This window comes from Malus sylvestris, chromosome 5 (genome assembly GCF_916048215.2).
Source record: "Malus sylvestris chromosome 5, drMalSylv7.2, whole genome shotgun sequence".
Taxonomy (NCBI): domain Eukaryota; kingdom Viridiplantae; phylum Streptophyta; class Magnoliopsida; order Rosales; family Rosaceae; genus Malus; species Malus sylvestris.
The window spans coordinates 7101843-7115478 of NC_062264.1; the positions used below are offsets into that span (position 1 = coordinate 7101843).

At 39.6% G+C, this 13636-nt stretch overlaps 1 protein-coding gene across 4 annotated transcripts; it reads right to left on the reverse strand.

The window, feature by feature from the left end:
* Positions 1-7539: 7539 nt before the first annotated feature.
* Positions 7540-10062, reverse strand: LOC126623817 (uncharacterized). Of its 4 annotated transcripts, XM_050292794.1 has the most exons (3): positions 9745-10062; positions 7963-8183; positions 7540-7736 (listed from the first exon to the last, which is right to left on the reverse strand). In XM_050292794.1, exons 1-3 carry the CDS (start codon positions 10053-10055, stop codon positions 7693-7695), a joined length of 576 nt encoding a protein of 191 aa, XP_050148751.1. In that variant the 5' UTR covers positions 10056-10062; the 3' UTR covers positions 7540-7692. The 4 variants fall into 4 exon arrangements, 1 of the variants encoding a protein (XP_050148751.1); XR_007623896.1 differs by lacking the exon at positions 7540-7736 and having other exon boundaries at positions 7783-8183; positions 9705-10062; XR_007623895.1 differs by lacking the exon at positions 7540-7736 and having other exon boundaries at positions 7783-8183; positions 9594-10062.
* Between the last annotated feature and the right edge of the window lie 3574 nt (positions 10063-13636).

Sequence of the window (13636 nt, forward strand, 5' to 3'; positions counted from 1 at the left end):
TCAGTATGACCCGTCCTGACATCTCATATATATGTTGTCAATTTGTCATGTCTCCAAGTGATGTTCACCATGAAGCTGTCAAAAGAATTCTTTGTATCTCAAGGGAATGCCAGGTGTTGGCCCTCCTGTTCGACGGTCACCTACTCGTTCTTTTTTAATTGGGCCAGAAGGTTCACAATAGGGTATTGTGCATTTTTAAGACCTAATCTTATCTTGTGGAGTGCCAAGAAGCAACGATAGTATCTCTTTCGAGTACAGTAGCAGAGTATCGCGCCCTTGCCTACGCCTGTCCTGATACCATATGGGTTCAAGGTCTCCTCTCTAAACTTCGTCGTCCTATTAGTCATCTAGTTGTCCATGAACGGATTGCTTCTGGTAGTCACAAAGTTAAGTCCATCCCCTTTGTGCTTCAACTTGCAGACGTCTTCACAAAAAAGGTTACTCTCTAAATGGTTTGAACGACTTGTTTTCAAGGTGTCAAGTTTGCAGGGGAATGATAGCCAGCTACCATAGTTAAGGCTAGTTAAAAGTAGCTTAAAGGTAGTGAATGCCTCCCTATGTTGTTTTGCCATTATGCTGTTATTAGGAAACTATTGTAACTTTCCTTTTTGTTATAAATTTTGGCCCAACGTGCATATAGTTTGTGTATAAATAGGTTATAATTTGTTGACATTCTAAAAAAGTGATCATAAGCACTCCATAGTAAAAAATAAATAAATAAAGGAAGAGAGAAAACCTAACTACGTATGTACTTCAGAATGTTAATAACAATTTCTTTCTGAGACCCTAACTAACAACTAACTAACAACATAGACTTGTATACAAAATGTATAGTTAATGTCATTGTTTGACATGATAAATTATCAGCATACCTTTTTTCTCATTTATGTTATTTAGCTGTCATATCCTAACTTTGGTTCCCGAAATATCACTATGAGTTTTCGGATTGCTGCCTGCTGTGCAGCACTGAATCACTAGGGTTTCTAGAAACTCTCCTACTATATCGTATTGTTGCCGCCTATGAATGATATATGAGATATGAGAATTATTTTTTCTTCTAATTTTCCTTTATTTCCCTTTTATTCCCAGTTATCATATCATTGTCTGGGATATCGGCTTCATACAACAATATTCACACTACAAGAGGCCGCCAGAAGCACGAGGTGTTTACACCTAAAATGTGCACAATTTCACTTATTTGGGTCATTTGGGTAAAATATGGTATTTGGAGGATTAATGTGCAAAAACGCTAACTTGGAAAGATATTTGGCTGCAAGTGGAGTTATTTGACATTATAATATTGCTTTTCCCATTTGTTTGGGTGGTGGAGATTTGCCAAGAGTTTTGTTTAAACAACAATTGCATGTTTTCCTAATGCAAGTGGATGGGAAGACACATACATTCTGATAGAGGATACATGGTGAAAGAGGCTATCTTGCTTCTTTTAATTAATAGTTTATTGCAAGTGGTGAAAACATGTGGTGGAAATGCAAGTTCCCCTTTTAATATTATTTCACAATGTAAGCTGGCCAAGCTTCTATCGGGCATGTTCATTGTTCTTAGCAAGGGTGCTCTTTCAGATCTCTATATAAAGAAGCAGAGGCAGAAGGATTATGGACACTCAAACAACCAATCAATCAACTTTACTCAAATTAGCTCATCAGCTTCCTTGTAGACATTCAGCTTTAGCCAAGCATCCATTACTTTCCTTGTTTATTAGCTCTGCTACTCACTAGTAGTATCGATCTTATTTGTAGTTCATGTACAACTCATATCCAGTCATTTAATTTACAAGAAAATCTACAATATTAGTCATTCACTAGTAGTATCGTTCAGCGTCATAAGATCTTCGCTTCTGTCTCACTGGCTTGGTCTTGGGGTCAATACTTAAGCAATGACATATGATATCGGGAGAGATGCCTGGCATGTCCTTGTATGACCAGGCGAAGACCTCAGTGTTCTCTTGCAAAAAAGAGATCAATGCTAACCGAATGGGTGGTGACAAGGTGGTGCCAATCTTCACTATACGATCCAGATAATCTTTTGAGATAGAGACCTTCTCCAACTTTTCAGCGGGTTGTGCTTGCTGGGTGAAAGAGTCATCTGGAGGATCGTCGAGTTGACTGTTGCCACCGTGAAGATCCAAGTTGGCTTCGTCGGGGCTGGTCTTTATGACTTGGTCATGTATAAAAAAGGTTTTTTTGGGCACAACAGATGCTGTTGCTTGACCGAAGTGTTGTAACATGATCGTGCACTAAGTTGATCTCCTCTAATGTAACCATTGCCATAGGGGGCTGGAAATTTCATCAACAACATATATGTAGATATCATGGCCTTGAGATCATTGATACCTGTGCGTCCAAAGATGACATTGTATGTCATTGGACAATCAACCACCAGGAAGTTAGTGGTAATGGTAGTTGTGTAAGGGCCTGTACCAATGGTGAAAGGTAAATGTATGCTCCTTAAAAGTTGCACGATATCACCGGAGAAGCTTATCAGAGGAGAAACCGAGTGATCGAGCAAGTGTTAAGCTACATTAAGTGCCTTGAAAACTTCAGCAAACATGATATTGACCTAAGCCCCCGTGTCTACCAAGATTCATCGTATTTCAAAGTTGGCTATGTGAGCTTCCACAATCAGTGGGCCATTGTGAGGGTAGATGATACCTTTTTCTTCCTCAGGGTATAAACATATTGGATCCCAGTTAGGCTTTTGATACTTGCCTCCCCTAATTTCTTCCACGTGAAACACTTGATGGCCAGGCCTCAAAGTTCGTTCACTATTTTTCATGGCCCTATTGGAAGATTTAGATATGGGTGTGCCACCATTTATAGAATATATCACATTCACTTAGCGTTGGTTACGATTATCCTTTGGAGGGTGAATGAGAAATTGATCAATTTTTCCTTCACGCCAAAGCTTCAATATGATCACGAAGGGTGATACACTTTTCGCTGTCATGGCCATTATGCTCGTGGTAGCAGCAAAACATGCTCGTGTTCTTCGTGGGCTTGTAATTTGGCTGCCTCGGTTTTGGCTTCGGTATTAGGTGTGCTATGCTGGGGTAAATGGCCACGCATGTGGCGTTCAAAGGTGTGTATGCCTCATACCTCGGTGTAGGGCCTATCCTGACACATGCTTAACCCACTGTGTTGATTGCCTGGGGGCGGAGATTATCGTGGCGAAACCCTTGGTTATCACGGTAGTGTCCCTTACTACTTTTACTAAAATGAGACTGGTAAGGATGTAAATCTTTCCTTTTGCCATGATATTGATATGTCTGTTGACTTAGCAAAGTATTAAGTAAGGCAGGGGGATGCACCGTTGCCGTTTGGAAGGTTGAGGTCTTCTCATTTGGTTGGATCTGGCTTCCACTCCCTACTTGTTAATAAGGGGTGGCTGTAGGGGCTTTCCCTTAATATGTCATTGCTTCGGCGGATGCGTGGTTGTAAGTCTGTGTCATCACCTCAGAGTAAGTATTCCAAGTGTTGGCATTGATCATGTACTTGAAGAAATAGTCAGGTAGGCCTTGAGAGCGGTCTTGTCATCTGTCTTAGTGCAACGAGAATACTCATGGCTGAAGCGACCAGCATACTCTCGTAGTGACTCATCTGGCTTCTGGCGAATAGTATACAAGTCATCTGCAGAATGCAAGCGATCGGTCTAGAAGATTTGTTGAGAGATAAATAGTTTCCTCAGTTCCTCAAATGAGTCTACTGTCTCAGGTGGAAGACGACAATACCAGTTTAGAGCTCCGCCAGAGAGGGTGGAAGGGAAAAGAAGACATCGCTCTTCGTCGGTGTGCATCCGATATGCCATGGTGGACTTAAAGAGGTTAAGGTGTTCAATTGGGTCATCCTTTTCAGTATAGAGTTGTAAACCAAGATTTTGTTTTATCTTCGCTTAAAGAAGGTGTTGAGGATCCTCCTTGTGAAAGCGCCAGGCCTGGGTTGGTTCCAGTTAGGTATCTCAGCTTGACGTTTGGTTTTCCACTTGTTTACTTCCTCAATGAGCTATAGGACAAAGGGGTCTTGAGTGGAGTGATGTACCACTGGACTTTTGTTCCGTAAGTCTCAATCGCCTTTTGGAAGTAGGAAAGTTTGAGCAAGAGCGTGTGGTTTTTCCTTGGACTCGCCGTACTAACTTCTAGGGTGAGTCTGTCCGAGTCCCCTGTACCTTCATGTTCCTCTAGGACCTGTCGTTCCTTCCTTAGATTGGCAGCTAGCCTGGGTTGTGGGAGGGGACTGAGTATTTCAAAAACCCTTAGGTCATTGATCTTCAAGCTTATGTGGAGGGGATTCTTTCAACGTTGCTTTATGAAGTCTCAGCAGTCACGATAAACAGTTTTCGATCCTTCTAACCCTTCTGCAAGGAGGTGTCTTCCTCCACTTCTCCTGCTTCGGGTCAAAGCAGTTGGGTTGAAGGAAGTCTCATGTTGATCAATGTTTTGATGATTATCTTGCTCCTCATCAGGGATACCCATGTCGAAGGAAGGTGACCCTCCATGTTGGAGGGCACCCAGATGATGGTTGATGTCCATAGGGGCAACAAGCTCACGTGTTTGAGTACGCCTAGTTTCAACGTCTTGAAACTCATATTGTTCCTGGAGGATCTCAATCTTTATTGCTATCTTGTTGTTCTAAGCCTCCAGCTCCTCAACTTTAGCTTGAAGAGCGAGCTTCTTTCGTTCCTTCTTTCGCAGCCTCACACTAGGCGCGATAGGGGTGTCGTTCTGTGTGTTATGGCTTCCTTCACTTCCCATATTGGAGAGGGATGCCTGGTCAAAAGAAAGTGTACAGATTGTGAAAACCAGCTTAACAAAGCTGAAGAGAATAGGAATAAATGTGTTTCCCACAGAGGGCGCCAAATGTTGATGCACAAAATCAATAAGGACTTTGGTACAACATAAAATGTTAAGTTTGTGATCTTCACTAAATTGCTCCGGTCACTAGTATGGATAGGTATGTAAATGGATAGAAACAAAGAAGCAAACATAAGATGTACGTGGTTCACCCAGATTGGCTACGTCTACGGAGTAGAGGAGTTCTTATTAATTGTGAAGGGTTTACACAAATACATAGGTTGAAGCTCTCCTTTAGTGAGTTCTAGTGAATGATTTAGTACAAATGACATTAGGAAATATTGTGAGAGAATGATCTCCTTTTATAGAAGATAGTTTTTAGCTTTGTTCTGACTTTGACACGTGTCGTGCTGTGATTGGCCTGATGTCGACACATGTCGCGCTATGATTGGCCTTTGATGTCGACACGTTTCGCACTGTGATTGGCATCATGGTTAGAGGGAAACTCTTATAGATCCTTGATGGTATAACATTGACTGATGCTCAATAGTTTCGGGATTGGTTAAGTATGGTACAAACATCTCATGTCAAAAGAAATTAAACGATACGTGCTTCGATTTACTTGGAAACTTTCGATAACTATCCATCATTAAGGGGAACAACCATTTGAGATACATAGTTAGGGACAAAGATGTCTTGGGACGGAGTAAGACATATTAGAGTACGAGTAGCTTAAAAGTTCTATCATGGACTCAATAGCCTCTATAAAAAATCTACACAAAATGAGCAACAATGCCACCATCACCATTTTTCAGATAAATGGGCAAAATCCGTTGATTTCGTTGAGATTTAAATCTTGATCTGTAAGATATGAAAACCTGATCCAGTATGGAATTAGCCAGGTTTTTATATTATTGGAGATTCCTACAATCTAGGGATTTGGCGTGCACTACAAGTGATCATACTCCAAAAAAATGCATATCTACTCCTAGATATCCTTTGGGATTTTCTTAGTTTAGTATGGATTTTGTGTATTAAAAGGATTCTCTAGTATAAATCAATGTTTGAAAAATCTACCTAGGCAGCCACCTAGGCGCTCCACGGCTGACTGTCATTCTGATAAATGCTTAATTGTTAGAAAAATCGGATAACCGAGTAGGCGGCTTTAGGTGGAGCACAAGGCAGGACAAGGCGCTAGGCGGGGGTCTAAGCAGGACAAGGTGATGTTGGGCGAGCTGTAGACAGCTGAGTGTTTGGAAAATATTGGAACTGCAGCTATATAATCTTCTCTGCATCTGGGTAGAAAAATCTTTGCGCGATCGTGGATCGAGAATAGGAGAAGAAGATGATGAATAGTAACTTTTTAAAATAACCTTAAGCAAACGACATCGTCGGTTTGGTTTGTTTAAGTGGAATGCTATAAAGAATCTTTCCATGTACTGGACTTGTGCACAATTTAATGGGCTTGTCCACCCAACCAACTAGTAAAGTCCAAAATGAACCTAGTCAATCTATAAATGAAAGTTGACAGTTATTTATTTATATATATACTACATATTAATTGAAGAACATTTTTTGTGAACTAAAAACTAACAAAAATGTAAGTATAGTTTTTTATGTGTAAATAATATTGTTCTAAAAATTCCAGTGCTAGGCGGTTGGTCATCACCCCCGATTAATGCCTAAGCATTGTTGATGCACAAAACCGGAGGTCTTGGAACAACGTAAATCCGACTGTGAATCATGAAAGAATGTAAAGAACACAAGATGTATCGTGGTTCACCCCAATGTTTGGGCTACGTCCACACTGATGTTGATATTGTTTTACTCTGAATGGTGAATATACAAGAAGGCTAGAGGCAGTGTGCTCTCTAGCCCATTTTATGTGGCCTAAGCCTTGCCCTCAATCTTGGCCTAAACTTGACCTCTCCTAATGAGGAGAGTGAGAAGTCCTTTTATAGAATAAGGGCTACTCACTTATTACATATTTGTCCCTTCATTTATTACATAATTACATTTGAGTCCCCTGAGTATTTATACGAGGTCTAAATATGGAGGCCCTAAGTATGGTACAAACAGTAGTCCCCCAAGTCCTCAGTCAAGAGAGTCTTTTGGCTGGAGACTTAAAATTCAGTCCATGTGTGGGCCAAAGTAACTAGATGTCGTCTAGAACTGATACTCGATATGAGGCGGTGCTCAATCTGAAATGATGCTCAACTAAAAGTAGCACATGTTGCGAAGCTGCTTTATTTGTGGCTTATGTTGCCTTGGTTGGCTCGGCTTGTGGGGTTGAAAGTGAGGGAGTTCCTTTTATAGAATAAGGGCTCACTCCTCAATACATAAATGATGGGTTGGAGTTGATGCTCGCGGCGATACGGTTGCTCAGCAGGCGGCGATGCTCTCTAATGATGGTGAAAGAGTCCCTTTTATAGAATAAGAGCTCACTCCTTAATACATAAATGATGGGCTAGAGTTGATGCTCGCAGCGAGGCGGTTGCTCAGCAGGCGACGATGCTCTCTAATGATGGTGAGGGAGTCCCTTTTATAGAATAAGGGCTCGCTCCTCAATACATAAATGATGGGCTAGGGTTGATGCTCGCGGCGAGGCGGTTGCTCAGCAGGCGACAATGCTATCTAATGATGGTGAGGGAGTCCCTTTTATAGAATAAGGGCTCATTTCTCAATACATAAGGTACCGTTTGGTACGCAGACGGGACGGGACGAAACGGAATAGGACAAAAAGATTAAATGACTAACTTACCCCTGTTCCGTTTGTTGTTTGGTACAATGCTTATGCGTGGGACAGAACGGGACAATTTTTTTTTTGAACTTGTTCATATTTGAACACATATGCTTATCTATGATATATTTTTTACAGTAGCACATGGCTAAAGATATGTTACGCGATAATATATGTTATGCCATTTCTTGACTGAAGACATGGTAGAAGAAGCAAAACGAAAAACAATGGCAGAGAATTTAGAGAGAGAAAGTGAATGACTAAAGATTGTATTCCTTGAACAATGAAGGAATTCCAGAGAGAGGTGTTCGTTATTTATACAAGTATTCTTTGCTTCACTCATAAGCTACTAACCAACTTTCTTATCCCTACAAATCCTAACAGACTAACAGCCTTCCTACAATCTCAACAAACTAACTGCCTCGCTGATGTGTGCCTTGGTGATGTGTGCCTTGCTGATGTGTAACCTTCATGCTGATGTGTCTGTAGAGCCATACTGATGTGTACATATCAGTCAACAGACCCATGGCCTGAAGCAATAACTTTATGTTTCTTGAGTATTCATCTAATAAAAGGCTATTTGGGACAAGATTGGATCTTGAAGATAATCTAATGTGCTGCAACAACATACATGGAGACCTAGAAAACAAAAAGCAAAGAGCATTGGTAAGTAATAATAAAACAGAAAAAGTACACAAATTTATTAGCAAGCCATGAATGACCAATCTTGTGATAATTCCAAATCATGTTTTTTTTTTTCTTTTCAAATGGTAATTCATTCAACACGATAGAACTCCCGTATACAAGGAGGAGAGATAAGCATATGAGAACACCAAATAAACTTCAACAGACCATCTTTTACAATCACACACACTAGTAAAACTGCTTGCAAGTCACAATCTTTCACATAGTTTTTCCTAAACCCCATGCATGCTTCCCTCCTAGCAAAGCAGTTACAAACTTACATGATGTCTGACATGGTTAAAGACAAGGGCAACTTTTACAAAAGAAAAGCACCAAGTAATCAGCCACAGAGCATTATCGTGTCTATCACGTCTCACATGTTCTGTACATCCTAAATAATGAAAAAGCATTATCATTCAATTCTATCTTTAGCAGCTTTGGCCTTATGAAGAATCGCAGCTGCTAAAGATGCTAAACATGGAAAATCAAAAGCGTCCAACAATGAATATAAAGTAGGATAAAGTATGCAACAAGAAAATAAATCACTAGGTTGGGGGAGGAAAAGAAGTTGGACAAAGGACATGATTTTCAACAAAAAAGATATCCGATAATTTGGCAACTGATTGCCAACAAACAGGTTCTAACAACGAAAAATAATGACACCACTGATGCACAAGGACAACTTGCTTCGCATACTGTGACCATACCTTCCAATATACAACAGCAACTAACAAGAAAAAGAAGCACGATGCAAAACAAGAATCAAATAGAAAACTAAGAAAAACATTAGCCAAAACCTATATATTTCATCTCTCCTTTCCCCCTAAAAGAAAATACTAATAAGGAATAAGAAGATCCCTGGCAGGCAACGTTACATTGTCCCTTCAACCCCTTTTCCTACCAAAATATTTCCACCCATAGAGACACCTCTTCGACTATCTATGTTAATTGTTACAGTCTCAGGGAAATGCTCTAAAACCCAAGAAATGCTCTATAAAACCCACAGTGATGCAGCTCTTCAATATGGATGAGTGACCGAGGGACATTTCAAACCCATTTTCCAATCTAGCCTACGCATTTTCTTAGGATTTCACCACGCAAGAAAGGCTTCTCAGTGTGTGTTTAACTCCCAGTACAAAGGGTTATTTATGCCGAACCCAATTCTTTACAAACCAGAATCGTAATAAACCTTAAAAATTAGACTTTGTTCTTTTTCCCAAGCACAAGTTAAACCAGAGAAACCAAGAAAACTAACTTCTTTTCTCAAAATCATCATATTTTCCCAAAAAATTGAAATTTTCCATGGAAAAATCAAGAAAACGAACCTAGAGATGCAGCGGCTATGGGAGAAGACTGAGATTGAACCTGGAGATGCATCGGCTATGGGAGAAGATCAAGATCAAACCTGGAGCTACGGGAGAAGATTGAGATTGAACATGGAGATCCAGCGGCTACGGGAAAAGATTGAGATTGAACATGGAGATCCAGCAGCTACAGGAGAAGATCAAGATCGAACCTGGAGATGCAGCTGCTACGGGAGAGGATGAGGAGGAGGGTTACGGGAAAAGGCAGCGGCAGGCAGAGAAGATGGAATGAAGAAGATAGAATTTTAGGGTTTGTTTTTTGGATGATGTAAATATTGAAAAAGTTAAGGGGTACTTTTGTCTTAAACTTTATGATTTTTGTGTTCCACGGGATGGAAAAACCCGTTCCAGGGGGGAGCGTGGAACCAAAATTTAGCCCATTTTCGTCCCGCGGGACAGCCGTTCCACATAATTTTAGCGCGCCAAACGTGGGACGGAACGCGTCCGTTCCACTCTGTTCCATTCCATCCCACGTACCAAACGCACCCTAAATGATGGGCTAGAGTTGATGCTCGCGGCGAGGCGAGTGCTCAGCAGGCAGCGATGCTCTCTAATAATGGTGAGGGAGTCTTTTTTATAGAATAAGGGCTTGCTCCTCAATACATAAATGATGGGTTAGAGTTGATGCTCGTGGCGAAGCGGTTGCTCAACAGGCCGCGATGCTCTCTAATGATGGTCAGGGAGTCCCTTTTATAGAATAAGGGTTCGCTCCTCAATACATAAATGATGGGCTAGAGTTGATGCTCGTAGCGAGGCAGTTGCTCAGCAGGCGGTGATGCTCTCTAATGATGGTGAGGGAGTCCCTTTTATAGAATAAGGGCTCGCTCCTCAATACATGAATAATAGGTTAGGAGTGATGCTCTTGGCGAGGCGGTTGCTCAGCTGGTGGCGATGGTCTCTAATGAGGGCGAGGGAGTCCCTTTTATAAAATAAGGGTTCGCTCATCAATGCGTGAATAATGGGTGTCTATAATGAAAGTGAGTGAGTCCCTTTTATAGAATAAGGGTTCGCTTCTCAATACATAAATGATGGGCTAGAGTTGATGCTTGCGGCGAGGCGGTTGCTCAGCAGGCGGTGATGCTCTCTAATGATGGTGAGGGAGTCCCTTTTATAAAATAAGGGTTCACTTCTCAATACGTGAATAATAGGTGTCTCTAATGAAAGTGAGGGAGTCCCTTTTATAGAATAAGGGCTCGCTCCTCAATACATAAATGATGGGCTAGAGTTGATGCTCGCGGAGAGGAGGTTGCTCAGCTGACGGTGATGCTCTCTAATGAGGGTGAGGGAGTCCCTTTTATAAAATAAAGGTTTGCTCATCAATACGTGAATAATGGGTGTCTCTAATGAAAGTAAGGGAGTCCCTTTTATAGAATAAGGGCTTGCTCCTCAATACATAAATGATGGGCTAGAGTTGATGCTCGCGGCGAGGCGGTTGTTCAACATGCGGTGATGCTCTCTAATGATGGTGAGAGAGTCCCTTTTATAGAATAAGGGTTCGTTCCTCAATACATAAATGATGGGCTAGAGTTGATGCTTACGGCGAGGCGGTTGCTCAGCAGGCGGTGATGCTTTCTAATGATGGTGAGGGAGTCCCTTTTATAGAATAAGGGCTCGCTCCTCAGTACATAAATAATGGGCTAAGTCCCCCAAGTATTTTTCATGAAGCCCAGTTGCGGAAACTCAATATATGGTACATAGTGTAGTCCCCCAAGTCTTTAGTCAATAGAGTCTGTTAGTTGGAGACTTTAAATTCAATCCATGTATGGCCCGAAGTGGCGGTTGTTCGGATGCGGTCTTCGTATACCATGCATTGAAGTTTTGTAGGTGAAACTTTGCAAGTGAAGCTTTGAAACTGGAGTTTTTGTAAATGAAGCTTTTGAAGCTGGAGCTCTGTAAATGAAGCTTTCGAAGCTAATTGACATGAGTGATGCTCATGAATGTTTATGTTGATTGACATGATTGATGCTCATGGATGTTGACATGAGTGATGCCCATGAATGTTGACATGAGTGATGCTCATGAATGTTGACATGAATGATGGTCATAAATGTTTATGTATGATTGACATGAGTGATGCTCATGAATGTTTATGTATGATTAACATAAGTGATGCTCATGTATAATTTTGGAGTACTGGACGTACTTTTGATCACCTAGTTGGTGATAATAGTGGTAGACTGCTGAATACTTTTTTGTAGTACTAGACGTACTTTTGATCACCTGGTTGGTGATAATAGCGGCAGACTACCGAATAATTTTGGAGTACTAGACGTACTTTTGATCACCTGGTTGGTGATAATAGAGGGTCTGGCTCTTTTGGGTATATGGGCCTTCGCCCTTCACATAACATTCCAGTCCATTATTTTGGGCTTGCCGTTTTTTTATTTTTTATTATTACCTTTTGATGGGGTTATACAGATGTCTCTGAAAGATAAGAAAAATAAGTACATATAACAATGTATGTATATTTCAAGTACACATAAAAACTTATTTACCTGAAATATAATGGATTTACTTAAATCCGCCTAGGCCTCGCCTAGCCGCCTAGGCACCAGGCCTTAACCCGTCGCCCGACCAGCGTCTAGTGTTTTTTAGAACCTTATTATATGTACTTATTTATAAAGATAAGAAAAATAAGTACATATAACAATGTATGTATATTTCAAGTACACACAGAAACTTATTTACCTGAAATATAATGGATTTACTTAAATCCGCCTAGGCCTCGCCTAGCCGCCTAGGCACCAGGCCTCAACCCGCCGCCCGACCAGCGTCTAGTGTTTTTTAGAACCTTATTATATGTACTTATTTATAAGGAGAAATTAGATTCTCATCCTTCATTTTGCTATTTCATTGATTAAAATCCTATTCATTTTCTATTTTTTATCAAGGTCCTTGGGTATTAATAACATCATTAATTATTTCAATAATAAAATATTTTTTTATTTCTAAATATATTCATTTAATGTTAAAAATGTTACAATTAGTATATTTATATTTATGACTAAATTGTTTGTCATATATTTTTAGTTTTAGTTTGTACCCATGTCAAGTTTAATCGAATAAATTTACCAATGTTATTAAGCATAATATCTTTATTTTTCTTTTTTTTTGTGATTTTGAAGAATGTACCCATATTTTGATACAATAATTTTTTTGGTTAATTTTGATGAATGTACCCATGTTTATATATATACACACACACACACAATAGTATATTTATATTTTAATATTTTTAATCCCACAAATTATGGTTTTTTTATTTAAAACCTCATTTATATAAAAAACTAAAATTTCTAATTTTTAATTTAAAAAATATACTAACGTACATATAAATAAATTATTACATTGATTTCAGGGACCTCGATCAAAAATTAAAAACCAACAAGGTTTCAATCAAAGAATATTCATAGTTAAGGATTGCATCCAAAGTCTCCCTATTTATAATGATAAGTAAAAAAAATTTACTTAATCTGCCTAGGCCCCGCCTAGGATCTAGGCTCCAACCTGCCATCAGACTAGCACCTAGTGTTTTATAGAACCATGGTATGAATACACCCATTTATGGTTCATCTCTAGTAATACAATAATCACATACTTCTATTGCTTGAGTCTTATAAACTGCTTACTAGCTTGACCATGAGAAAGCCTTCGACGGCACCCTGTTGTTGCTAAATGTTACATTATGGTTGTTTGTTGCTAAATGTTACATTATGGTTGTTTGTTGCTAAATGTTACATTATGGTTGTTTGTTGCTTTACAGATAGTTGATTTTGTGCATCTCTTCCCCTTATAGTGATTATGGTGAATTTAATTTCAACACTTTTTTATTTATTTGTAATTGTATAGGAACAGAAGCGGAAAATAAGAATTAGTAATTTTAAAACATTCAAGTTTTTGATAAATATATAGATAACATATAAAAAACATGAGTGAAAAAAAAGACACACACACACACAAAAAAAAAAAAAACGACAAATAGAGAAGTTAGCCACGCCCATAAGGCATTTTTCTTTGATAGTAATTTATCTTGTTTGTGTTGGT

Excerpts from the sequence above, each read along its gene's own strand:
- LOC126623817 (XM_050292794.1), bottom strand. The coding sequence starts at position 10,055 with ATGGAACAGAGTGGAACGGACGCGTTCCGTCCCACGTTTGGCGCGCTA. Across the intron at positions 8,184-9,744 it reads CGTAGCAGCTGCATCTCCAG|GTCTCCATGTATGTTGTTGC; the intron begins GTTCGATCTTGA and ends TTTGTTTTCTAG. Across the intron at positions 7,737-7,962 it reads AGGCACACATCAGCGAGGCA|TCAAGAAATGGCATAACATA; the intron begins GTTAGTTTGTTG and ends CCATGTCTTCAG.